Source organism: Salvelinus alpinus, unplaced genomic scaffold (assembly GCF_045679555.1).
Source record: "Salvelinus alpinus unplaced genomic scaffold, SLU_Salpinus.1 scaffold_45, whole genome shotgun sequence".
Taxonomy (NCBI): domain Eukaryota; kingdom Metazoa; phylum Chordata; class Actinopteri; order Salmoniformes; family Salmonidae; genus Salvelinus; species Salvelinus alpinus.
The window spans coordinates 376,420-404,413 of record NW_027255986.1 but is presented as its reverse complement, the minus strand read 5'-3'; the positions used below and the strand labels follow the sequence as shown (position 1 = coordinate 404,413).

The 27,994-nt window shown below is 46.0% G+C and overlaps 2 protein-coding genes and 1 long non-coding RNA gene across 4 annotated transcripts in view; 2 read left to right on the top strand and 1 right to left on the bottom strand.

Annotated features, from left to right (window-relative positions):
- Positions 1-1,435: 1,435 nt before the first annotated feature.
- On the bottom strand, positions 1,436-11,288 carry LOC139567128 (solute carrier organic anion transporter family member 3A1-like). Its single transcript, XM_071388611.1, has 3 exons — positions 10,622-11,288; positions 2,153-2,612; positions 1,436-1,455 (listed from the first exon to the last, which is right to left on the bottom strand). The coding sequence occupies exons 1-3, from the start codon at positions 10,775-10,777 to the stop codon at positions 1,436-1,438; spliced, it is 636 nt and encodes a 211-aa protein (XP_071244712.1). The 5' UTR covers positions 10,778-11,288.
- A 4,310-nt stretch (positions 11,289-15,598) lies between these two features.
- Positions 15,599-16,363, top strand: LOC139567126 (uncharacterized). The gene is made up of 2 exons (XR_011673233.1): positions 15,599-15,942; positions 16,098-16,363. It is a non-coding gene; the product is annotated as an uncharacterized lncRNA (long non-coding RNA).
- A 1,273-nt stretch (positions 16,364-17,636) lies between these two features.
- Positions 17,637-27,994, top strand: part of wdr93 (WD repeat domain 93) — a 72,099-nt gene continuing 61,741 nt past the window's right edge. For both annotated transcript variants that reach the window (XM_071388614.1, XM_071388613.1), the window contains exons 1-5: positions 17,637-18,035; positions 18,378-18,639; positions 18,789-19,011; positions 20,733-20,797; positions 27,507-27,585. In XM_071388614.1, coding sequence (XP_071244715.1) covers positions 18,379-18,639; positions 18,789-19,011; positions 20,733-20,797; positions 27,507-27,585 — 628 coding nt within the window. In that variant the 5' untranslated portion in view covers positions 17,637-18,035; position 18,378. The remainder of the gene's footprint in view (positions 18,036-18,377; positions 18,640-18,788; positions 19,012-20,732; positions 20,798-27,506; positions 27,586-27,994) is intronic.

Below are 27,994 nucleotides of genomic sequence, written 5' to 3'. Positions count from 1 at the left end.
CTAGGGATAGTACTTGTTAGTTAGAGACAGAGTTAATCCAGGGATAGTACTTGTTAGTTAGAGACAGAGTTAATCCAGGGATAGTACTTGTTAGTTAGAGTCAGAGAGTTAATCCAGGGATAGTACTTGTTAGTTAGAGACAGAGTTAATCCAGGGCTAGTACTTGTTAGTTAGAGCCAGAGAGTTAATCCAGGGATAGTACTTGTTAGTTAGAGCCAGAGAGTTAATCTAGGGCTAGTACTTGTTAGTTAGAGACAGAGTTAATCCAGGGATAGTACTTGTTAGTTAGAGACAGAGTTAATCCAGGGATAGTACTTGTTAGTTAGAGTCAGAGAGTTAATCCAGGGATAGTACTTGTTAGTTAGAGACAGAGTTAATCCAGGGCTAGTACTTGTTAGTTAGAGCCAGAGAGTTAATCCAGGGATAGTACTTGTTAGTTAGAGACAGAGTTAATCCAGGGCTAGTACTTGTTAGTTAGAGACAGAGTTAATCCAGGGATAGTACTTGTTAGTTAGAGCCAGAGAGTTAATCCAGGGCTAATACTTGTTAGTTAGAGACAGAGTTAATCCAGGGCTAGTACTTGTTAGTTAGAGCCAGAGAGTTAATCCAGGGATAGTACTTCTTAGTTAGAGACAGAGTTAATCCAGGGATAGTACTTGTTAGTTAGAGCCAGAGAGTTAATCCAGGGCTAGTACTTGTTAGTTAGAGACAGAGTTAATCCAGGGCTAGTACTTGTTAGTTAGAGCCAGAGAGTTAATCCAGGGATAGTACTTGTTAGTTAGAGCCAGAGAGTTAATCTAGGGATAGTACTTGTTAGTTAGAGACAGAGTTAATCCAGGGATAGTACTTGTTAGTTAGAGCCAGAGAGTTAATCCAGGGCTAGTACTTGTTAGTTAGAGACAGAGTTAATCCAGGGCTAGTACTTGTTAGTTAGAGCCAGAGAGTTAATCCAGGGATAGTACTTGTTAGTTAGAGCCAGAGAGTTAATCCAGGGATAGTACTTGTTAGTTAGAGCCACATAGTTAATCCAGGGCTAGTACTTGTTAGTTAGAGACAGAGTTAATCCAGGGCTTGTACTTGTTAGTTAGAGACATAGTTAATCCAGGGATAGTACTTGTTAGTTAGAGACATAGTTAATCCAGGGCTAGTACTTGTTAGTTAGAGCCAGATAATGTTGTAAAGAAGGGACTCATTATGATATAGTGTTGAATAGAGTTTTTCTTCTCATATACTAGCCACTGTATTCTGCCTGTTGTGCTGATGATAAATGACCTCATTACCGTCTGTCCTCATCATTCTCTCTCAGCACTTAACCCCTATGGCAGGGGTTGGCAACTGGCGGCCCGCGTGCCAAAACCGGCCTGCCAGTCATTTGTTTTGGGCCCCCCAAAGATTTTGGCAAAAAACATTACAACAATAATTGGTCCAAAAAGACTCAAACCGCCAGGAATTCAGCTAAAAACAGAAATGTGATCGTGTCTCAATGTAATCAAGCTATGACACTACTGTTATTTTCAAATACAATCTCTTTTTGGGTCAATTTAATTGTGGTCAATTTAGAGTGTACAAATTATTATAACTATGTTCCGTTCTCCCAACCATCCGCTCTGACATGAATCAGCCCTAGGCTGCATGTAGTTACCTACCTCTGCCCTATGGTGTGCGTTTCCAAACACATCACAGGAAAACTAACAAGTAGTTAGTCATGTTCCAATAGGTTATATTGTCACTGATCAGAGAACCAACTTCAACTCCAAGCTCATAAAGCAGCACCACAGACAGCATGGCACAACCCCTTACCACCCTCAAACTGACGGGCTGGTTGAACGTTTCAGCGAGGTGTTCCTAGTTATTTTGTTCTAAAGCGTGTGGTCCTACTCACCTACAGTATATACAGAGAGAACCTGCTGGATTGTGGTTAGGGTTATTGTGGTTAGGGAGTGGTAGTTAACTGACCTCTATATACAGTATAGAGACGAGTCACCACTTTCTTCCTAATGCGTGTGGTCCTACTCCATATACAGAGAGGAGTAACAAGTTGTTCTGTTATTAATATGTATATTATATACGGTTAATATACTCACCTATATACAGAGGAGTAACACGTTGTTCTGTTATTAATATGTATATTATATAAGGTTAATATACTCACCTATATACAGAGAGGAGTCTTTCCTCTTGACGTGGTCGTCTATGTAGGACACCCCTAGAGGCTGTACTGGTGTTGCCCCGATCCCCAGCAGTACCTGGGCCCCTATCAGCAGCAGGTACATCATGTTGGTGTTGGACTTGTTCCCACACAGGAAGGCAGAGTCTCTGCCCTCAGTCCTGGTCATGTTGGAACACACATCCCTCCCGTCCTCCGCGTGCCACCCATCCCCGGCCTCGTACTCATACTGGTGGGTCAGGAACTCTGGCAGGGCGGAGAGCAGCGCGCCCAGCGCCATGACGAGGCCCCCGCAGCCAATCAGACGCGGCCGGTGGGCCTTTGCACCGAAGTAGCTGACAAATAGGATGAGGGCCAGGTTGCCGATCTCGAAGCTGCTGGCGATCACGCCCACGTCGGCGGACTGGAGGTTGAAGCGGCGCTCCAGGGTGGTCAGAACACTCACCTAGAATAGAAACACAATGTTATATCTGTCTACGTAGTGTGGAGGAGAGGGCTATATGTCTACGTAGTGTGGGGAGAGGGCTATCTGTCTATGTAGTGTGGAGGAGAGGGCTATCTGTCTATGTAGTGTGGAGGAGAGGGCTATATGTCTACGTAGTGTGGGGAGAGGGCTATCTGTCTATGTAGTGTGGGGGAGAGGGCTATCTGTCTATGTAGTGTGGGGGAGAGGGCTATCTGTCTATGTAGTGTGGGGAGAGGGCTATCTGTCTATGTAGTGTGGGGGAGAGGGCTATCTGTCTATGTAGTGTGGGGAGAGGGCTATCTGTCTATGTAGTGTGGAGGAGAGGGCTATCTGTCTATGTAGTGTGGGGGAGAGGGCTATCTGTCTATGTAGTGTGGGGGAGAGGGCTATCTGTCTATGTAGTGTGGGGGAGAGGGCTATCTGTCTATGTAGTGTGGGGGAGAGGGCTATCTGTCTATGTAGTGTGGGGGAGAGGGATATCTGTCTATGTAGTGTGGGGAGAGGGCTATCTGTCTATGTAGTGTGGGGGAGAGGGCTATCTGTCTACGTAGTGTGGGGGAGAGGGCTATCTGTCTATGTAGTGTGGGGAGAGGGCTATCTGTCTAGGTAGTGTGGGGGAGAGGGCTATCTGTCTATGTAGTGTGGAGGAGAGGGCTATCTGTCTATGTAGTGTGGAGGAGAGGGCTATCTGTCTATGTAGTGTGGAGGAGAGGGCTATCTGTCTATGTAGTGTGGAGGAGAGGGCTATCTGTCTATGTAGTGTGGGGGAGAGGGCTATCTGTCTATGTAGTGTGGAGGAGAGGGCTATCTGTCTATGTAGTGTGGGGGAGAGGGCTATCTGTCTATGTAGTGTGGGGGAGAGGGCTATCTGTCTATGTAGTGTGGGGGAGAGGGATATCTGTCTACGTAGTGTGGGGAGAGGGATATCTGTCTATGTAGTGTGGGGAGAGGGCTGTCTGTCTACGTAGTGTGGGGGAGAGGGCTATCTGTCTACGTAGTGTGGAGGAGAGGGCTATCTGTCTACGTAGTGTGGGGGAGAGGGCTATCTGTCTATGTAGTGTGGGGGAGAGGGCTATCTGTCTATGTAGTGTGGGGGAGAGGGCTATCTGTCTATGTAGTGTGGGGGAGAGGGCTATCTGTCTATGTAGTGTGGGGGAGAGGGCTATCTGTCTATGTAGTGTGGGGAGAGGGATATATGTCTATGTAGTGTGGGGGAGAGGGCTATCTGTCTATGTAGTGTGGGGAGAGGGCTATCTGTCTAGGTAGTGTGGGGAGAGGGCTATCTGTCTATGTAGTGTGGAGGAGAGGGCTATCTGTCTATGTAGTGTGGAGGAGAGGGCTATCTGTCTATGTAGTGTGGGGGAGAGGGATATCTGTCTATGTAGTGTGGGGGAGAGGGATATCTGTCTATGTAGTGTGGGGGAGAGGGCTATCTGTCTATGTAGTGTGGAGGAGAGGGCTATCTGTCTATGTAGTGTGGGGGAGAGGGCTATCTGTCTATGTAGTGTGGAGGAGAGGGCTATCTGTCTATGTAGTGTGGGGGAGAGGGATATCTGTCTACGTAGTGTGGGGAGAGGGCTATCTGTCTACGTAGTGTGGAGGAAAGGGCTATCTGTCTACGTAGTGTGGGGAGAGGGCTATCTGTCTACGTAGTGTGGGGGAGAGGGATATCTGTCTATGTAGTGTGGGGAGAGGGCTGTCTGTCTACGTAGTGTGGGGGAGAGGGCTATCTGTCTATGTAGTGTGGAGGAGAGGGCTATCTGTCTATGTAGTGTGGGGGAGAGGGCTATCTGTCTATGTAGTGTGGGGGAGAGGGCTATCTGTCTATGTAGTGTGGGGGAGAGAGCTATCTGTCTATGTAGTGTGGGGGAGAGGGATATCTGTCTATGTAGTGTGGGGGAGAGGGCTATCTGTCTATGTAGTGTGGGGAGAGGGATATATGTCTATGTAGTGTGGGGAGAGGGATATATGTCTATGTAGTGTGGGGGAGAGGGCTATCTGTCTATGTAGTGTGGGGAGAGGGCTATCTGTCTAGGTAGTGTGGGGGAGAGGGCTATCTGTCTATGTAGTGTGGAGGAGAGGGCTATCTGTCTATGTAGTGTGGAGGAGAGGGCTATCTGTCTATGTAGTGTGGGGGAGAGGGATATCTGTCTATGTAGTGTGGGGGAGAGGGCTATCTGTCTATGTAGTGTGGGGGAGAGGGCTATCTGTCTATGTAGTGTGGAGGAGAGGGCTATCTGTCTATGTAGTGTGGGGGAGAGGGCTATCTGTCTATGTAGTGTGGGGGAGAGGGCTATCTGTCTATGTAGTGTGGGGGAGAGGGCTATCTGTCTATGTAGTGTGGGGGAGAGGGATATCTGTCGATGTAGTGTGGGGGAGAGGGCTATCTGTCTATGTAGTGTGGGGAGAGGGATATATGTCTATGTAGTGTGGAGGAGAGGGCTATCTGTCTATGTAGTGTGGGGAGAGGGCTATCTGTCTACGTAGTGTGGGGAGAGGGATATCTGTCTATGTAGTGTGGGGAGAGGGCTATCTGTCTACGTAGTGTGGGGAGAGGGCTATCTGTCTACGTAGTGTGGGGAGAGGGCTATCTGTCTACGTAGTGTGGGGAGAGGACTATCTGTCTACGTAGTGTGGGGAGAGGGCTATCTGTCTATGTAGTGTGGAGGAGAGGGCTATCTGTCTATGTAGTGTGGGGAGAGGACTATCTGTCTATGTAGTGTGGGGGAGAGGGCTATCTGTCTATGTAGTGTGGAGGAGAGGGCTATCTGTCTATGTAGTGTGGGGGAGAGGGATATCTGTCTATGTAGTGTGGGGAGAGGGCTATCTGTCTACGTAGTGTGGAGGAAAGGGCTATCTGTCTACGTAGTGTGGGGAGAGGGCTATCTGTCTACGTAGTGTGGGGGAGAGGGATATCTGTCTATGTAGTGTGGGGAGAGGGCTGTCTGTCTACGTAGTGTGGGGGAGAGGGCTATCTGTCTATGTAGTGTGGAGGAGAGGGCTATCTGTCTATGTAGTGTGGGGGAGAGGGCTATCTGTCTATGTAGTGTGGGGGAGAGGGCTATCTGTCTATGTAGTGTGGGGGAGAGAGCTATCTGTCTATGTAGTGTGGGGGAGAGGGATATCTGTCTATGTAGTGTGGGGGAGAGGGCTATCTGTCTATGTAGTGTGGGGAGAGGGATATATGTCTATGTAGTGTGGGGAGAGGGATATATGTCTATGTAGTGTGGGGGAGAGGGCTATCTGTCTATGTAGTGTGGGGAGAGGGCTATCTGTCTAGGTAGTGTGGGGGAGAGGGCTATCTGTCTATGTAGTGTGGAGGAGAGGGCTATCTGTCTATGTAGTGTGGAGGAGAGGGCTATCTGTCTATGTAGTGTGGGGGAGAGGGCTATCTGTCTATGTAGTGTGGGGGAGAGGGCTATCTGTCTATGTAGTGTGGGGGAGAGGGCTATCTGTCTATGTAGTGTGGAGGAGAGGGCTATCTGTCTATGTAGTGTGGGGGAGAGGGCTATCTGTCTATGTAGTGTGGGGGAGAGGGCTATCTGTCTATGTAGTGTGGGGGAGAGGGCTATCTGTCTATGTAGTGTGGGGGAGAGGGATATCTGTCTATGTAGTGTGGGGGAGAGGGCTATCTGTCTATGTAGTGTGGGGAGAGGGATATATGTCTATGTAGTGTGGAGGAGAGGGCTATCTGTCTATGTAGTGTGGGGAGAGGGCTATCTGTCTACGTAGTGTGGGGAGAGGGATATCTGTCTATGTAGTGTGGGGAGAGGGCTATCTGTCTACGTAGTGTGGGGAGAGGGCTATCTGTCTACGTAGTGTGGGGAGAGGGCTATCTGTCTACGTAGTGTGGGGAGAGGACTATCTGTCTATGTAGTGTGGGGAGAGGGCTATCTGTCTATGTAGTGTGGAGGAGAGGGCTATCTGTCTATGTAGTGTGGGGAGAGGACTATCTGTCTATGTAGTGTGGGGAGAGGGCTATCTGTCTATGTAGTGTGGGGAGAGGGCTATCTGTCTATGTAGTGTGGGGGAGAGGGCTATCTGTCTACGTAGTGTGGGGAGAGGGCTATCTGTCTATGTAGTGTGGGGGAGAGGGCTATCTGTCTACGTAGTGTGGGGAGAGGGCTATCTGTCTATGTAGTGTGGGGGAGAGGGCTATCTGTCTATGTAGTGTGGGGGAGAGGGCTATCTGTCTACGTAGTGTGGGGAGAGGACTATCTGTCTATGTAGTGTGGGGGAGAGGGCTATCTGTCTACGTAGTGTGTTCTGAACAAGGCAGCTAGCCCACTGTTCCCCTGAACAAGGCAGTTAACCCACTGTTCCCCTGAACAAGGCAGTTAACCCACGGTTCCCCTGAACAAGGCAGTTAGCCCACTGTTCCCCTGAACAAGGCAGTTAACCCACTGTTCCCCTGAACAAGGCAGTTAGCCCACTGTTCCCCTGAACAAGGCAGTTAACCCACGGTTCCCCTGAACAAGGCAGTTAGCCCACTGTTCCCCTGAACAAGGCAGTTAGCCCACTGTTCCCCTGAACAAGGCAGTTAACCCACTGTTCCCCTGAACAAGGCAGTTAGCCCACTGTTCCCCTGAACAAGGCAGTTAACCCACGGTTCCCCTGAACAAGGCAGTTAGCCCACTGTTCCCCTGAACAAGGCAGTTAACCCACTGTTCCCCTGAACAAGGCAGCTAGCCCACTGTTCCCCTGAACAAGGCAGCTAGCCCACTGTTCCCCTGAACAAGGCAGCTAGCCCACTGTTCCCCTGAACAAGGCAGTTAACCCACTGTTCCCCTGAACAAGGCAGTTAGCCCACTGTTCCCCGGTAGGCCGTCATTGTAAATAAGAATGTGTTCTTAACTGACTTGCCTAGTTAAATAAAGGTTACATTAAAACAATACATGCCTTCATATACAGCTCTGATTTGGTCAACTGTGCCTGCTGTTATTAGAGTCTTACAGTGCACCAATACGTCAACGGATGTTGTGGTCGGTGGTGTAAAGTACTTAAGTAGTACTTTTACTATCTGTACTTTACTTTTTATATTTTTGACAACGTTTACTTGACTACATTCCTAAAGAAAATAATGTACTTTTTACTACATACATTTTCCATGGCATCTTAAAGTACTATTTACATTTTAAATGCTTAGCAGAACAGGAAAGTTAATTCACACACTTATCAAGAGAACATCCCTGGTCATCCCTACTGCCTCTGATCTGGCGGACTCAATGGACACACATGCTTAATCTATAAAGTACCGGAAGTCGGAAGTTTACACAGGTTGGAGTCATTAAAACTCGTTTTTCATCCACTTCACAAATGAATTGTGAACAAACTATAGTTTTGGCAAGTTGGTAAGGACATCTACTTTGTGCATGACACAAGTACTTTTTCCAACAATTGTTTACAGACAGATTATTTCACTTATAATTCACTGTATCACAATTCCAATGGGTCAGAAGTTTACATACACTAAATTGACTGTGGCTTTAAACAGCTTGGAAAATTCCAGAAAATTATGTCACGGCTTTAGAAGCTTCTGATAGGCTAATTGACATCATTTGAGTCAATTGGAGATGTATTTCAAGGCCTACCTTCAAACTCAGTGCCTCTTTGCTTGACATCATGGGAAAATCTAAAGAAATCAGCCAAGACCTCAGAAAAAAATTGTCGACGTCCACAAGTCTGGTTCATCTTTGGGGGCAATTTCCAAACGCCTGAAGGTACCACGTTTATCTGTACAAACAATAGTACGCAAGTATAAACACCATGGGACCACGCAGCCGTCATACCGCTCAGGAAAGAGACGCGTTCTGTCTCCTAGAGATGAACGTACTTTGGTGAGAAAAGTGCAAATCAATCCCAGAACAACAGCATCGGACCTTGTGAAGTAGCTGGAGGAAACAGGTACAAAAGTATCTATATCCACAGTAAAACAAGTCCTATATCGACATAACCTGAAAGGCCACTCAGCAAGGAAAAAAATGCCATAAAAAAGCCAGACTACGGTTTGCAACTGCACATGGGTACAAAGATCGTACTTTTTGGAGAAATGTCCTCTGGTCTGATGAAACAAAAATAGAACTGTTTGGCCATAATGACCATCGTTATGTTTGGAGGAAAAAGGGGGAGACTTGCAAGCCGAAGAACACCATCCCAACCTTGAAGCACGGGGGTGGCAGCATCATGTTGTGGGGCTGCTTTGCTGCAGGAAGGGCTAGTGCATGTCACCAAATAGATGGCATCATGAGGGAGGAAAATTGTGTGGATATATTGAAGCAACATCTCAAGACATCAGTCAGGAAGTTAAAGCTTGGTCGCAAATGGGTCTTCCAAATGGACAATGACCACAAGCATACTTCCAAAGTTATGGCAAAATGGCTTAAGGACAGCAAAGTCAAGGTATTCGCAAAGCCCTGACCTCAATCCTGTAGAAAATTTGTGGGCAGAACTGAAAATGCGTGTGCGAGCAAGGAGGCCTACAAACCTGACTCAGTTACACCAGCTCTGTCAGGAGGAACGGGCCAAAATTCACCCAACTTATTGTGGGAGGCTTGTGGAAGGCTACCCGAAACGTTTGACCCAAGTTAAACAATTTATAGACAATGCTACCAAATACTAATTGAGTGTATGTAAACTTCTGACCCACTGGGAATGTGATGAAAGAAATAAAAGCTGAAATAAATCATTCTCTCTACTATTATTCTGACATTTCACATTCTTAAAATTAAATGTATTTGGTTAAGGTGGATGTAAACTGTATTTGGTTAAGGTGGATGTAAACTGTATTTGGTTAAGGTGGATGTAAACTGTATTTGGTTAAGGTGGATGTAAACTGTATTTGGTTAAGGTGGATGTAAACTGTATTTGGTTAAGGTGGATGTAAACTGTATTTGGTTAAGGTGGATGTAAACTGTATTTGGTTAAGGTGGATGTAAACTGTATTTGGTTAAGGTGGATGTAAACTGTATTTGGTTAAGGTGGATGTAAACTGTATTTGGTTAAGGTGGATGTAAACTTCCTACTTCAACTGAGTGCTGAAGCGTGCCCCTGACTGTCCTTAAATTAAAAAACAAGAAAATGGTGCCATCTGGTTTGCTTAAACTAAGGAGTTTTAAATTAGTCATACTTTTACTTTTGATACTTAAGTATACTTTAACAATTACATTTACTTTTGATACTTAAGTATATTTAAAACAGATACTTTTAGACTTTAACTCAAGTAGGATTTTACTTGGTGACTTTTTCTATTAAGGTACCTGGGTCCTTTTTCCACCACCTGTGGTTAGGGGGCTTGGACATGAGGGGACACTATTGGTTGTACACTAAGCACTACAGACCAGCCCAACACCTCAAATCAAATGTCCCACATCTGCATTATTGAAAATATGTCAACTGAAATTAGGAGGTGGGGTCTGGTGGTACAACAATAGTTATTCAACAAGTCTATTATGCACCATGCGAATCATAGCCCCAGCTAGTTCCAACAGTTCTATTCTAAAGCAGTGTTGGTTTATCTGCAGGTTAATACTGATGAGGCCTGTCATAAATACAGTATCGGCCAAGTGATGCTGGTGCTCCATTGGTGAATACCACCTGCCTGCCTCACGACAGAGGCCCATAATCTGTTTAGAAGATGTAGCCTAACTGCCGTCAAAATACACATTTTATATTGAGACCAGATGTCATTTGGTGAACCGGTCAAAAACGTGTTTGGTCGTTGTGACGTGTCGTTGGCAACCATTCTACTGGTGCAGTCTCTTAGCCTGATGCGTATGCGTTATAAATCAATGGACAGTGAAAATTGGAAGGCTCCGTGATTTGAGCCTGATTTCACGTGAACACAAAACAACACCGCCGGCGACATTGTTGTGCATGACCGTTGATTCTGGCGAGTCCGAAAAAAAATTGCCTACATCGCATGTGAAGGGGAACAAACATGATTTCCCATCAATGGAAGGTTAGGACAGCGTTCTGAGAGGATAACTTACCAGATACGCGCCAACCGTCCCCTGCGCCAGCATCAGCGCACATTCCGATACGAGAAATATTTTGATATTAGAAAAACATGAAGTATGTTTCTGGTTATCATCGTGTTCGGGGTCTTCGGTACTCCTCTCCGTACAGATCTGAGTTTTCACCTGCATCCTTTCAGAAAAGGGACGGCTGGAAGCCACACAGATCCAGTCTAATGATGACCATTTCCAACGCGAGATAACCTAAGTCTATTGCAGGAGAACTAGCTGTCACTAACCGGCTCGAATGATTAACCCTGCTACAGTATGTCCACACACCATAAACATGGTCGGCAAACGGCAATACATTATTCTGAAGACCTTATTGGTCTGGTGGGTCCGGGCGCTTCTAAACATCCCTGGTGCGTCGACTCAGCTCCAGCAGGAATGAATGCCCCCCATCAGACGTAACGTTGAAGGACATTGTTTTACCGCCGATGTTATGTTGATCTCTTTAACCGCGGCAATGATCAGATTCCATAACAGCGGACAGTCGGAATCCAGGTCTCCATATCGTGCAGGTTGTTTTTCACAGAGAAATGCAATGATCACACACCGTACCGTGCGTGTTGCGTTACTACGTAGCCACCTCTCTCAGTGCAGCTGGGTAACCTGCACCAAAGTACCACCCCCAAGCTCTCTCGCTCTGCCTCTCTTTCTCTCTGCCCAGTTCTCTGCTCTCTGCCTGTTTCTCTCCCTTTCTCTGCCCAGTTCTCTTTCTCTCTGCCCAGTTCACTGCTCTCTCTCCCTTTCTCTCTGCCCAGTTCTCTGCTCTCTCTGCCTGTTTCTCTCCCTTTCTCTGCCCATTTCTCTATCGCTCTGCCTCTCTTTCTCTCTGCCTATTTCTTTCTCTCTGCCCAGTTCTCTGCTCTCTCTGCCTATTTCTTTCTCTCTGCCCAGTTCTCTTTCTCTCTGCCTATTTTGTTCTCTCTGCCCAGTTCACTGCTCTCTCTGCCTGTTTCTCTCCCTTTCTCTCTGCCCAGTTCTCTTCTCTCTCTGCCTGTTTCTCTCCCTTTCTCTGCCCATTTCTCTATCGCTCTGCCTCTCTTTCTCTCTGCCTATTTCTTTCTCTCTGCCCAGTTCTCTGCTCTCTCTGCCTATTTCTTTCTCTCTGCCCAGTTCTCTGCTCTCTGCCTGTTTCTCTCCTTTTCTCTATCTCTCTGCTCTCTCTTTCATCTCTCACACATCTTAAATTTAAGTAGTCCATCCATTCCTGATGCTACTCACTGTTTCTTATCTATGCAGTCACTTTACCCCCACCGACATGTACAAATTAGCTCACTAACCTGTACCCCCAACTGGGTAACGGTACCCCCTGTATATAGCCTCGGTAGCGTTATTTTAATGTGTTACTTTTTATTTTATATTTTAATTGATTTTATTTAGTAAATATTATTTATTAAATATATTTCTTGAACTGAATTGTTGGTTAGGGCTTGTAAAGTAAGCATTTCACAGTACAACACCTGTTGTATTCTGCCCATGTGACAAATACAATTTGATTATGTCCAAGTATTGATTTTCTACATTTGTATTTGTATTTATTAGGGATCCCCATTGCCAAGGCAACAGCTACTCTTCCTGGGGTTCAAATACATTAAGGCACTTACCTCACACATAAAACAACAGATAAAACAGTACATCATATAACATTACACCATTACATATCTACAATACAAACTGTATAAAACCACCATACAACAATATTACAATGTACGTGTGTGTGCGTATGCGTGTGTCTGTACCTGTGTGTGTGTGTCTCTTCACAGTCCCCGCTGTTCCATAAGGTGTATTTTTATCTTTAAAAAAAAATCTGATTTCACTGCTTGTATCTGTTACCTCCTAAATAGATCCACGGACGATGCCATCGCCATCGCACTGCAAACTGCCCAATTCCATCTGGAAAAGAGGAGTACCTCTGTCAGAATGCTGTTCATTGACTAAAACTCAGCCTTCAACACCATAGTAACCTCCAAGCTCATCGTTAAGCTCGGGGCCCTTGGTCTGAGCCCTTGGTCTGAGCCCCGCCCTGTGCTACTGGGTCCTGGACTTCCTGACGGGCCGCCCCACAGAAAGGCTAACAACATCATCAAGGACACCAACCACCCAAGCCATGGCCTGTTCACCCCGCTACCATCCAGAAGGCGAGGTCAGTACAGGTGCATCAAAGCTGGGACCAAGAGACTGAAAAACAGCTTCTATGTCAAGGTCATCACACTGTTAAATAGCCATCACTAGCCGGCTACCACCCGGTTACTCCACCCTGCACCTTAGAGGCTGCTGCCCTGTATACATAGACATGGAATCACTGGTCACTTTAATAATGTTACTCTACCCTGCACCTTAGAGGCTGCTGCCCTCTATACATAGACATGGAATCACTGGTCACTTTAATAATGTTACTCCACCCTGCACCTTAGAGGCTGCTGCCCTCTATACATAGACATGGAATCACTGGTCACTTTAATAATGTTACTCCACCCTCCACCTTAGAGGCTGCTGCCCTCTATACATAGACATGGAATCACTGGTCACTTTAATAATGTTACTCCACCCTCCACCTTAGAGGCTGCTGCCCTCTATACATAGACATGGAATCACTGGTCACTTTAATAATGTTACTCCACCCTGCACCTTAGAGGCTGCTGCCCTCTATACATAGACATGGAATCACTGGTCACTTTAATAATGTTACTCCACCCTGCACCTTAGAGGCTGCTGCCCTCTATACATAGACATGGAATCACTGGTCACTTTAATAATGTTACTCCACCCTGCACCTTAGAGGCTGCTGCCCTCTATACATAGACATGGAATCACTGGTCACTTTAATAATGTTACTCCACCCTCCACCTTAGAGGCTGCTGCCCTCTATACATAGACATGGAATCACTGGTCACTTTAATAATGTTACTCCACCCTCCACCTTAGAGGCTGCTGCCCTCTATACATAGACATGGAATCACTGGTCACTTTAATAATGTTACTCCACCCTCCACCTTAGAGGCTGCTGCCCCTCTATACATAGACATGGAATCACTGGTCACTTTAATAATGTTACTCCACCCTGCACCTTAGAGGCTGCTGCCCTCTATACATAGACATGGAATCACTGGTCACTTTAATAATGTTACTCCACCCTCCACCTTAGAGGCTGCTGCCCTCTATACATAGACATGGAATCACTGGTCACTTTAATAATGTTACTCCACCCTCCACCTTAGAGGCTGCTGCCCTCTATACATAGACATGGAATCACTGGTCACTTTAATAATGTTACTCCACCCTGCACCTTAGAGGCTGCTGCCCTCTATACATAGACATGGAATCACTGGTCACTTTAATAATGTTACTCCACCCTGCACCTTAGAGGCTGCTGCCCTCTATACATAGACATGGAATCACTGGTCACTTTAATAATGTTACTCCACCCTGCACCTTAGAGGCTGCTGCCCTCTATACATAGACATGGAATCACTGGTCACTTTAATAATGTTACTCCACCCTGCACCTTAGAGGCTGCTGCCCCTCTATACATAGACATGGAATCACTGGTCACTTTAATAATGTTACTCCACCCTCCACCTTAGAGGCTGCTGCCCTCTATACATAGACATGGAATCACTGGTCACTTTAATAATGTTTATATACTGCTTTACTCATTTCATATGTATATACTGTACATTGAGCAGCACTTTGAGATATCAGCTGATGTAAGAAGGGCTATATAAATACATTTGATTTGATTCTACTGTATTGTAGTCAATGCCACTCCAACATTGCTCGTTCTAATATTAATATATTTCTTAACTCCATTCTTTTACTTTCAGATTTGTGTGTATTGTTGTGAATTGTTAGATATTATTGCACTGTTGGAGCTAGGAACACAATAATTTTGCTACACCTGCAATAACATCTGCTATGTATGTGACCGATAAAATTTGATTTGAATAGAGTTCCATGTAGTCATGGCTCTATGTAGTACTGTCCATCTCCCATAGTCTGTTCTGGACTTGGGCATTGTGAAAAGACCTCTGGTGGCATGTCTTGTGGGGTATGCATGGGTGTCCAAGCTGTGTGCTAGTAGTTTAAACAGACCTCTGGTGGCATGTCTTGTGGGGTATGCATGGGTGTCCAAGCTGTGTGCTAGTAGTTTAAACAGACCTCTGGTGGCATGTCTTGTGGGGTATGTATGGGTGTCCGAGCTGTGTGCTGGTAGTTTAAACAGACCTCTGGTGGCATGTCTTGTGGGGTATGCATGGGTGTCTGAGCTGTGTGTTAGTAGTTTAAACAGACCTCTGGTGACATGTCTTGTGGGGTATGCATGGGTGTCCAACCTGTGTGCTAGTAGTTTAAACAGACCTCTGGTGACATGTCTTGTGGGGTATGTATGGGTGTCTGAGCTGTGTGCTGGTAGTTTAAACAGACCTCTGGTGGCATGTCTTGTGGGGTATGTATGGGTGTCTGATCTGTGTGCTAGTAGTTTAAACAGACCTCTGGTGACATGTCTTGTGGGGTATGTATGGGTGTCTGAGCTGTGTGCTGGTAGTTTAAACAGACCTCTGGTGACATGTCTTGTGGGGTATGTATGGGTGTCTGAGCTGTGTGCTGGTAGTTTAAACAGACCTCTGGTGACATGTCTTGTGGGGTATGTATGGGTGTCTGAGCTGTGTGCTGGTAGTTTAAACAGACAGCTCGGTGCATACAGCTTGTCAACACTTCTTCGTGATGAAGTCAGTCTCTCCTCCACTTTGAGCCATGAGAGATTGATATGCATATTATTAATGTTAGCTCTCTGTGTACATTTAAGGGCCAGCCCTGTTGCCCTGTTCTGAGCCAATTGTAATGTTTCTAAATCCCTCTTTGTGGCAACTGTCGTGGTAATTTCCTGGATTACTCAATAATGAGAGAGCCAACCTGTAATGTAGGTTTGATAGTTATATTTTCAATAATGATTGGTTAGCTGTTATGTGACAATTAGGTCAAAAACTATATTTTAGTTTTTGGTGTAGATGGCCAAGGAAGTTGCACAGAACTTCCCCAACATCCCAAATTGATATGGAACCTTCAAAAACACATGGAGCAACTGCAAAAAGAAATGGCTGAGGATATACTAAAAATGTCTGGTATGTATTGACATTTAATTCAAAGTAAATGTAAATTCTTTATTTTTATGTAGTTGTGTGGGACAGCCATATGTTCAGTTCATGCCTGTGATTTCAGAGTTCAACAAAGCCAACAACCGCTTCCTCTGTGCCACTGATAAAGAACCTGAATGTGGCCCAAAGACTGACTGGGTTAGTCACTTTATTTAACATGTTTATAATCTTTTAACAGTGACGGCATGTCAGGCAATTTATGATATAACACAATGGATGGCTAATTCATCATCCGTCATACTGCATTGATATTTGATATTATTTATAACATGTTACGCTTTGTTTTGTTTTAGATTGAATGTTTTGCATGCCAACGGTGGTTCCATGTGCTGTAACTAGGAATGAAGACAAAAGAGTTCAACAGAGTAAAGAACACAAACTGGAAGTGCAGTCTTTGTTGAAAATGTATGCTAAACCCCATCCACACTGAAGAGGACCTGAAATGTACATCAACCAGGGATAAAGAGAAAGTTAACGTTGTGAAATGTTTCAGGCTTAATTGAAGTTAAGTGTCTGTTGACATGTTGGAAAATATTAAAGGTCTACAATTTCTGTTTAATTTGTCAATATTACATTTTTAATCATTGATTTACTGGCCCCCATTACTGTGGTTACATGTTCAGTATATGTATTGACCAGCCTACCTCACCAGCTCCCTCTCCATCCCTGTTCAGTATATGTATTGACCAGCCTACCTCACCAGCTCCCTCTCCATCCCTGTTCAGTATATGTATTGACCAGCCTACCTCACCAGCTCCCTCTCCATCCCTGTTCAGTATATGTATTGACCAGCCTACCTCACCAGCTCCCTCTCCATCCCTGTTCAGTATATGTATTGACCAGCCTACCTCACCAGCTCCCTCTCCATCCCTGTTCAGTATATGTATTGACCAGCCTACCTCACCAGCTCCCTCTCCATCCCTGTTCAGTATATGTATTGACTAGCCTACCTCACCAGCTCCCTCTCCATCCCTGTTCAGTATATGTATTGACCAGCCTACCTCACCAGCTCCCTCTCCATCCCTGTTCAGTATATGTATTGACCAGCCTACCTCACCAGCTCCCTCTCCATCCCTGTTCAGTTTATGTATTGACCAGCCTACCTCACCAGCTCCCTCTACATCCCTGTTCAGTATATGTATTGACCAGCCTACCTCACCAGCTCCCTCTCCATCCCTGTTCAGTATATGTATTGACCAGCCTACCTCACCAGCTTCCTCTCCATCCCTGTTCAGTATATGTATTGACCAGCCTACCTCACCAGCTCACTCTCCATCCCTGCTTTGGACAATTATTAGCATGACTCTCGTACTTTGCCCTTTTCCTTTATGGTTGATATTAACGATGAAAGGAGATATTATCTGTCTCTGTCCTATTGTGTACCGCTGTAAAAAAAGAAAAAGGTAAAATAAGTACTTAGAACTACTAATTATTGTAGATAAATATGAAAGAAAAGGATAAACACAACACTGGACTGAACCCTCTAATTGTCAAACTAATATTAATGTCCAGCAATATAGAAGATGCCTGACTAGAGGTTATGCAATATGGGTGTATATCCACTGCACGCTTCTTAGGTGTGTAATTGACATGACCAAGGGGCTATTGCAAATTTGAAACTATGAAAAATGTACGTTACACTGCGTGATTTTACAGTACACAAACAAGAGTGTGGAATATAGAAGGGTAGTCAGCGGACATTACGTCACATGACCAAGGAGCTATTGAAATTTTACATTTTCAAAAATTCATGTAAAATCATGTGAGATGAAAATGGACAAACTAGGGTGTGCAATGTGTGTCTATGCCATTGGGTTAGCTACAACCAGTTTTGAAAGTGTTAGGAGTAATGGTTAAAGAGCTATTGAAATTTGAAAAATGTGATTTGTCACTATGTTGACGGTCCCTAACTGCTGTTGGTGGACGTAAGGAAAACTACAGGCGAATATCCGTCGAATATCCAACCTGAAACTGTCTTTACCTCGGTGTTAACTCTCACCGTAGCCAATTAGCTTGAGTGCTGTTGGTTACAAGAAGCAGAGTAAAGGGAGGCGTTGTTGTCATGACGACACTACACAACTCACCGGAAGAGAATGTGTTGCTAGGTCAGTGCTTTACGGGATCATTTTCATTTTCAACTTCAATTGGGTATGTCCCAAAGATCCAATTTAGCAAAGATCATATGTCAAGGACGGGATTAGGATTTGGTTAGCCAATTTCTGACGTGAAAGGTAATAGTAACTTCAAAGTGAACAATGAAGCCAAATGTAATTTTCTTTTGTGTCGACAGTATATTAACTAGCAAGTAGTTCTGTGTCTCTTGTCAGAAGAGTTTTGAGAAAAGTCTGTGTGCAAAGCTTACAATGTTTCTTTCCAATGCCACTGATGCTAACGTAACGTTAGCTAATAACGAGACAAACAACATTAGCTAGCAACTCGGGTAGGAAAACTTTTCCATTCAGTGTTAAGGCAGAACACTCTTGATAGGTTGATCGATCAAAAGGGGTATGATGACTTCAGTATTTAACCTTCCCAGGTATTGATGACGTTACGACTCACCGATTTCTCCGCAGGATGCCAGTATACATCAGGAAAGGGCCTGCAGATATCCCCGAGCCCTCCGACAGCGGCCAGGGTGATGACGAGGAGGAGTTGTTCCTGAGTGACCCAGATCAACTCCAGGACCAGCTCCCCCAGCCGTTCAGAATGATAGACAAGGTCCTGGACAGACTGGTAGACAGGGCATGGGACTTCATCTCAGAGAGAGAAACTGTCAGGGTCACAGAGCAAGCTAATACAACTATACCCATTATGCAGGTCTCAGGGGACGTAAAGGTACTAACCCATATATTTCCTCATTTATCTTCTTTTAGCCTTATAAAACGAATGTTATGTTATTGAAATGATGAAACTTGATGCATAAACCCCAGTCTAAATGTTTCCACCACATGATAGCACAACACATATCCTGTGTTTGTTCCCAGCTCCCTGTGAGGACCAACTGCATGGTCTGCTCTGAGGATGGCAGGTACATCTTCCTGGGTCACCCCCACGGCCTGTCTGTTATGGCTCAGCCCCAGGGTATCACCACCTCTTCCTCTCCCTACTGTGTGCCAGTATGGCAGGAGGACCAGGTAGAGATCACCTCTCTTCACATCACCTGTCTGGGGGAGATGGCCTACCTGCTGGCATCACTGGATGATATGGGTAACACCACATATTTAAACAGAACACTATTATATCATATGTCTGTGGGTATTATATCATATGTCTATGGGTAACACCACAGAATTACACTATTATATCATATGTCTATCGGTAACACCACAGAATTACACTATTATATCATATGTCTATCGGTAACACCACAGAATTACACTATTATATCATATGTCTATGGGTAACACCACAGAATTACACTATTATATCATATGTCTATCGGTAACACCACAGAATTACACTATTATATCATATGTCTGTGGGTATTATATCATATGTCTATGGGTAACACCACAGAATTACACTATTATATCATATGTCTATGGGTAACACCACAGAATTACACTATTATATCATATGTCTATCGGTAACACCACAGAATTACACTATTATATCATATGTCTGTGGGTATTATATCATATGTCTATGGGTAACACCACAGAATTACACTATTATATCATATGTCTATCGGTAACACCACAGAATTACACTATTATATCATATGTCTGTGGGTATTATATCATATGTCTATGGGTAACACCACAGAATTACACTATTATATCATATGTCTATGGGTAACACCACAGAATTACACTATTATATCATATGTCTATCGGTAACACCACAGAATTACACTATTATATCATATGTCTATGGGTATTATATCATATGTCTATGGGTATTATATCATATGTCTATGGGTATTATATCATATGTCTATGGGTATTATATCATATGTCTATGGGTATTATATCATATGTCTATGGGTATTATATCATATGTCTATGGGTATTATATCATATGTCTATGGGTATTATATCATATGTCTATGGGTATTATATCGAATGTCTATGGGTATTATATCATATGTCTATGGGTATTATATCATATGTCTATGGGTATTATATCATATGTCTATGGGTATTATATCATATGTCTATGGGTATTATATCATATGTCTATGGGTATTATATCGAATGTCTATGGGTATTATATCATATGTCTATGGGTATTATATCATATGTCTATGGGTATTATATCGAATGTCTATGGGTATTATATCATATGTCTATGGGTATTATATCATATGTCTATGGGTATTATATCGAATGTCTATGGGTATTATATCATATGTCTATGGGTATTATATCGAATGTCTATGGGTATTATATCATATGTCTATGGGTATTATATCGAATGTCTATGGGTATTATATCATATGTCTATGGGTATTATATCATATGTCTATGTTTCTTCTACAAACTCCTCACCCACCTCCTCCTTTTCCTCCAACTCCTCACCCACCTCCTCCTCTCCCTCTTCCACCTCCTCTCCCTCCTCTTCCTCCATCTCCTCACCCACCTCCTCCTCTCCCTCATCCACCTCGTCTCCCTCCAACTCCTCACCCACCTCCTCCTCTCCCTCATCCATCCCCTCTTCCTCCATCTCCTCACCCACTTCCTCCTCTCCCTCATCCACCTCCTCTCCCTCCTCTTCCTCCAACTCCTCACCTCCTCCTCCTCTCCCTCATCCACCTCCTCTCCCTCCTCTTCCTCTCCCTCCTCTTCCTCTCCCTCCTCTTCCTCCACCTCCTCACCTCCTCATCCATCTCCTCTCCCTCACCTCCTCCTCTCCCTCCTGTTCCTCCATCTCCTCACCTCCTCCTCTCCCTCTACTTCTTCCTCTTACACCTCCTCATCTGACTGTAGGTGTTGCCAGACTCTTTGCTTATTACTCAGAAACCAGCCACCTGATAAAAGTCATGAATGAAACAGTAAGTTTGGTCTTTATTTTTTCCATTGGCTCATTCATCCCCCTCCCTCTATTCTCTCCCCTGTAAATGTTCCCCAGGCCGTTGCTGGAAATGAGTGTGTTCTCAGTTAACTGATCTGGTAAAATAAGGGTTAAGTGAAAAATAAATCCTTATTTAATGACCATTTTTGATTCAGTTTAGTTTTTTTCGCAATATGTTATTGTTAGGAATTCGGTCAGTCAGTTTTCCATTATAACATCCCACCTTTAGGGGGCAGCATTTAGGTACTTTGAGCACCAGCAAGGCTAGATAAGTGAGTGATTGCTCACAGGTGTGAGCGAGCTTAGTGCTATCCGGAATCCTTGGGACTAGGGCTGTGGCAGTCATTACATTTTGTCAGCTGGTAACTGTCATGCAAATGACTGCCGGTCTCACGGTAATTGACCTTTAATTAACATAAACACATTTAGCATCTCCAGGTCTCCATACAAGCCGCTGATGCGCACCTTTTTAAAGAAAAGTCTAAATCCATTTAATATACACCATCACAATACATCTATAATTTATTTCAGGTCTAAAGAAACATTATGATATGAAGAAAATGTATTTCAGAACAACAGAATATCATTTTTATGTTTTTCTGCCAAGTGTAATATGCTGTAGGCTATTGTATAACAGAACAATCATTTTATTAAATCCTGTCATTTTGGGGGGGCTTGGGCTCATGTATAGGCTGAGGAGTATGTCTCAGCTTGGGCTCATGTATAGGCCCAGGAGTATGTCTCAGCTTGGGCTCATGTATAGGCTGAGGAGTATGTCTCAGCTTGGGCTCATGTATAGGCCCAGGAGTATGTCTCAGCTTGGGCTCATGTATAGGCTGAGGAGTATGTCTCAGCTTGGGCTCATGTATAGGCCCAGGAGTATGTCTCAGCTTGGGCTCATGTATAGGCCCAGGAGTATGTCTCAGCTTGGACTCATGTATAGGCTGAGGAGTATGTCTCAGCTTGGGCTCATGTATAGGCTGAGGAGTATGTCTCAGCTTGGGCTCATGTATAGGCTGAGGAGTATGTCTCAGCTTGGGCTCATGTATAGGCCCAGGAGTATGTCTCAGCTTGGACTCATGTATAGGCCCAGGAGTATGTCTCAGCTTGGGCTCATGTATAGGCCCAGGAGTATGTCTCAGCTTGGGCTCATGTATAGGCTGAGGAGTATGTCTCAGCTTGGGCTCATGTATAGGCCCAGGAGTATGTCTCAGCTTGGGCTCATGTATAGGCTGAGGAGTATGTCTCAGCTTGGGCTCATGTATAGGCCCAGGAGTATGTCTCAGCTTGGGCTCATGTATAGGCTGAGGAGTATGTCTCAGCTTGGGCTCATGTATAGGCTGAGGAGTATGTCTCAGCTTGGGCTCATGTATAGGCCCAGGAGTATGTCTCAGCTTGGACTCATGTATAGGCCCAGGAGTATGTCTCAGCTTGGGCTCATGTATAGGCCCAGGAGTATGTCTCAGCTTGGGCTCATGTATAGGCCCAGGAGTATGTCTCAGCTTGGACTCATGTATAGGCTGAGGAGTATGTCTCAGCTTGGGCTCATGTATAGGCTGAGGAGTATGTCTCAGCTTGGGCTCATGTATAGGCTGAGGAGTATGTCTCAGCTTGGGCTCATGTATAGGGTGAGGAGTATGTCTCAGCTTGGGCTCATGTATAGGCCCAGGAGTATGTCTCAGCTTGGGCTCATGTATAGGCCCAGGAGTATGTCTCAGCTTGGACTCATGTATAGGCCCAGGAGTATGTCTCAGGTTGGGCTCATGTATAGGCCCAGGAGTATGTCTCAGCTTGGGCTCATGTATAGGCCCAGGAGTATGTCTCAGCTTGGGCTCATGTATAGGCCCAGGAGTATGTCTCAGCTTGGACTCATGTATAGGCCCAGGAGTATGTCTCAGGTTGGGCTCATGTATAGGCCCAGGAGTATGTCTCAGCTTGGGCTCATGTATAGGCCCAGGAGTATGTCTCAGCTTGGACTCATGTATAGGCTGAGGAGTATGTCTCAGCTTGGGCTCATGTATAGGCTGAGGAGTATGTCTCAGCTTGGGCTCATGTATAGGCTGAGGAGTATGTCTCAGCTTGGGCTCATGTAAAGGCTGAGGAGTATGTCTCAGCTTGGGCTCATGTATAGGCCCAGGAGTATGTCTCAGCTTGGACTCATGTATAGGCCCAGGAGTATGTCTCAGCTTGGGCTCATGTATAGGCTGAGGAGTATGTCTCAGCTTGGGCTCATGTATAGGCCCAGGAGTATGTCTCAGCTTGGGCTCATGTATAGGCTGAGGAGTATGTCTCAGCTTGGGCTCATGTATAGGCCCAGGAGTATGTCTCAGCTTGGGCTCATGTATAGGCTGAGGAGTATGTCTCAGCTTGGGCTCATGTATAGGCTGAGGAGTATGTCTCAGCTTGGGCTCATGTATAGGCCCAGGAGTATGTCTCAGCTTGGACTCATGTATAGGCCCAGGAGTATGTCTCAGCTTGGGCTCATGTATAGGCCCAGGAGTATGTCTCAGCTTGGGCTCATGTATAGGCCCAGGAGTATGTCTCAGCTTGGACTCATGTATAGGCTGAGGAGTATGTCTCAGCTTGGGCTCATGTATAGGCTGAGGAGTATGTCTCAGCTTGGGCTCATGTATAGGCTGAGGAGTATGTCTCAGCTTGGGCTCATGTATAGGGTGAGGAGTATGTCTCAGCTTGGGCTCATGTATAGGCCCAGGAGTATGTCTCAGCTTGGGCTCATGTATAGGCCCAGGAGTATGTCTCAGCTTGGACTCATGTATAGGCCCAGGAGTATGTCTCAGGTTGGGCTCATGTATAGGCCCAGGAGTATGTCTCAGCTTGGGCTCATGTATAGGCCCAGGAGTATGTCTCAGCTTGGGCTCATGTATAGGCCCAGGAGTATGTCTCAGCTTGGACTCATGTATAGGCCCAGGAGTATGTCTCAGGTTGGGCTCATGTATAGGCCCAGGAGTATGTCTCAGCTTGGGCTCATGTATAGGCCCAGGAGTATGTCTCAGCTTGGACTCATGTATAGGCTGAGGAGTATGTCTCAGCTTGGGCTCATGTATAGGCTGAGGAGTATGTCTCAGCTTGGGCTCATGTATAGGCTGAGGAGTATGTCTCAGCTTGGGCTCATGTATAGGCTGAGGAGTATGTCTCAGCTTGGGCTCATGTATAGGCCCAGGAGTATGTCTCAGCTTGGACTCATGTATAGGCCCAGGAGTATGTCTCAGCTTGGGCTCATGTATAGGCCCAGGAGTATGTCTCAGCTTGGGCTCATGTATAGGCCCAGGAGTATGTCTCAGCTTGGGCTCATGTATAGGCCCAGGAGTATGTCTCAGCTTGGGCTCATGTATAGGCCCAGGAGTATGTCTCAGCTTGGGTTCATGTATAGGCTGAGGAGTATGTCTCAGCTTGGGCTCATGTATAGGCCCAGGAGTATGTCTCAGCTTGGGCTCATGTATAGGCTGAGGAGTATGTCTCAGCTTGGGCTCATGTATAGGCTGAGGAGTATGTCTCAGCTTGGGCTCATGTATAGGCTGAGGAGTATGTCTCAGCTTGGGCTCATGTATAGGCTGAGGAGTATGTCTCAGCTTGGGCTCATGTATAGGCTGAGGAGTATGTCTCAGCTTGGGCTCATGTATAGGGTGAGGAGTATGTCAGGAGTATGTCTCAGCTTGGACTCATGTATAGGCTGAGGAGTATGTCTCAGCTTGGGCTCATGTATAGGCCCAGGAGTATGTCAGGAGTATGTCTCAGCTTGGACTCATGTATAGGCTGAGGAGTATGTCTCAGCTTGGGCTCATGTATAGGCTGAGGAATATGTCTCAGCTTGGGCTCATGTATAGGCTGAGGAGTATGTCTCAGCTTGGGCTCATGTATAGGCCCAGGAGTATGTCTCAGCTTGGGACCTGATGGAGGGACAATAGAGCCCTGAGTTCCAGGCCATTAGGACCGGTTGGAGGGACGATAGAGCCCTGAGTACCAGGCCATTAGGACCGGATGGAGGGACAATAGAGCCCTGAGTTCCAGGCCATTAGGACCGGTTGGAGGGACGATAGAGCCCTGAGTACCAGGCCATTAGGACCGGATGGAGGGACAATAGAGCCCTGAGTACCAGGCCATTAGGACCGGATGGAGGGACAATAGAGCCCTGAGTACCAGGCCATTAGGACCGGATGGAGGGACAATAGAGCCCTGAGTACCAGGCCATTAGCATCCAGTTGGAGGGACAATAGAGCCCTGAGTACCAGGCCATTAGGACCGGTTGGAGGGACAATAGAGCCCTGAGTACCAGGCCATTAGGACCGGTTGGAGGGACGATAGAGCCCTGAGTACCAGGCCATTAGGACCGGATGGAGGGACGATAGAGCTCTGAGTACCAGGCCATTAGGACCAGATGGAGGGACGATAGAGCCCTGAGTACCAGACCATTAGGACCGGATGGAGGGACAATAGAGCCCTGAGTACCAGGCCATTAGGACCTGATGGAGGGACGATAGAGCCCTGAGTACCAGGCCATTAGGACCGGATGGAGGGACAATAGAGCCCTGAGTACCAGGCCATTAGGACCGGATGGAGGGACAATAGAGCCCTGAGTACCAGGCCATTAGGACCGGATGGAGGGACAATAGAGCCCTGAGTACCAGGCCATTAGGACCTGATGGAGGGACAATAGAGCCCTGAGTACCAGGCCATTAGGACCGGATGGAGGGACAATAGAGCCCTGAGTACCAGGCCATTAGGACCGGTTGGAGGGACGATAGAGCCCTGAGTACCAGGTCATTAGGACCGGTTGGAGGGACGATAGAGCCCTGAGTTCCAGGCCATTAGCATCCAGTTGGAGGGACAATAGAGCCCTGAGTACCAGGCCATTAGGACCGGTTGGAGGGACGATAGAGCCCTGAGTACCAGGCCATTAGGACCAGATGGAGGGACAATAGAGCCCTGAGTACCAGGCCATTAGGACCGGATGGAGGGACAATAGAGCCCTGAGTACCAGGCCATTAGCATCCAGTTGGAGGGACAATAGAGCCCTGAGTACCAGGCCATTAGGACCGGTTGGAGGGACAATAGAGCCCTGAGTACCAGGCCATTAGGACCGGTTGGAGGGACGATAGAGCCCTGAGTACCAGGCCATTAGGACCGGATGGAGGGACGATAGAGCTCTGAGTACCAGGCCATTAGGACCGGATGGAGGGACGATAGAGCCCTGAGTACCAGGCCATTAGGACCGGATGGAGGGACAATAGAGCCCTGAGTACCAGGCCATTAGGTCCTGATGGAGGGACGATAGAGCCCTGAGTACCAGGCCATTAGGACCGGATGGAGGGACAATAGAGCCCTGAGTACCAGGCCATTAGGTCCTGATGGAGGGACGATAGAGCCCTGAGTACCAGGCCATTAGGACCGGATGGAGGGACGATAGAGCCCTGAGTACCAGGCCATTAGGTCCTGATGGAGGGACGATAGAGCCCTGAGTACCAGGCCATTAGGACCGGTTGGAGGGACGATAGAGCCCTGAGTACCAGGCCATTAGGACCGGATGGAGGGACGATAGAGCTCTGAGTACCAGGCCATTAGGACCAGATGGAGGGACAATAGAGCCCTGAGTACCAGGCCATTAGGACCGGATGGAGGGACGATAGAGCTCTGAGTACCAGGCCATTAGGTCCTGATGGAGGGACGATAGAGCCCTGAGTACCAGGCCATTAGGACCGGATGGAGGGACGATAGAGCCCTGAGTACCAGGCCATTAGGACCGGATGGAGGGACAATAGAGCCCTGAGTACCAGGCCATTAGGTCCTGATGGAGGGACGATAGAGCCCTGAGTACCAGGCCATTAGGACCTGATGGAGGGACAATAGAGCCCTGAGTACCAGGCCATTAGGACCAGATGGAGGGACAATAGAGCACTGAGTACAAGGCCATTAGGACCGGATGGAGGGACGATAGAGCCCTGAGTACCAGGCCATTAGGACCTGATGGAGGGACAATAGAGCCCTGAGTACCAGGCCATTAGGACCAGATGGAGGGACAATAGAGCACTGAGTACAAGGCCATTAGGACCTGTCATTAGCAAGTTGGGTACTACCAATACATCAGCTCCATTCATGTACGGAGCCCGAAGGAGGAGATTACGGTGACTCAGCGGTCATGTGAAATTTGACTGTGGTCCTGACTCATGACTGCCGGTGTGGCTGTAATAGTCACCGCAACAGCCCTACTTGGGACGTCCCTACCCTAAACCTTAACCCTTACCTAACCCTAACCCTAAACCTAAACCTTAACCCTTACCTAACCCTAAACCCTAACCCTTACCTAACCCTAACCATCTTACATTTAAACGGTGGCACCTAGAGGTTCAGAGCGTTGGGACAGTAACTGAACTTTGCTGGTTCGAACCCCCAAGCTGACTAGTTGAAGAAAGAAAAGATATGTCATTGACCCTAACTACTCCTGTAAGCAGCTCTGGATAAGAGCGTCTGCTAAATGGTGTAAATGTAAACTTCAATGGGGGAGGGACGTCAGAAGAATCCCAGATAGCAAGGTCCCTGTCAGTGAATGGCGGGTGATTGCAGAGTCTGAGGTGGAAGGCAATAGACATAGTTTGTCAAGCTGGTTTCATCCCAGTTATCATTAGATTATATCATTATATTATATCTTATCATTAACCTTTTAATGTGACCAGGATGACCTCAACCAGAGAAGTGTCTGTGTGAAGTTTGAACTGTCCAGAGGAGGAGACTACGGAGCTGCTACCATCAGCTGTAAGGTTTATTACACAACACAGATCATGGTCACACCTCATCTGCATAATGCTGAATACATAATCCTGAATATTAAATTACACAACACAGATCATGGTCACACCTCATCTGCATAATGCTGAATACATAATCCTGAATATTAAATTACACAACACAGATCATGGTCACACCTCATCTGCATAATGCTGAATACATAATCCTGAATATTAAATTACACAACACAGATCATGGTCACACCTCATCTGCATAATGCTGAATACATAATCCTGAATATTAAATTACACAACACAGATCATGGTCACACCTCATCTGCATAATGCTGAATACATAATCCTGAATATTAAATTACACAACACAGATCATGGTCACACCTCATCTGCATAATGCTGAATACATAATCCTGAATATT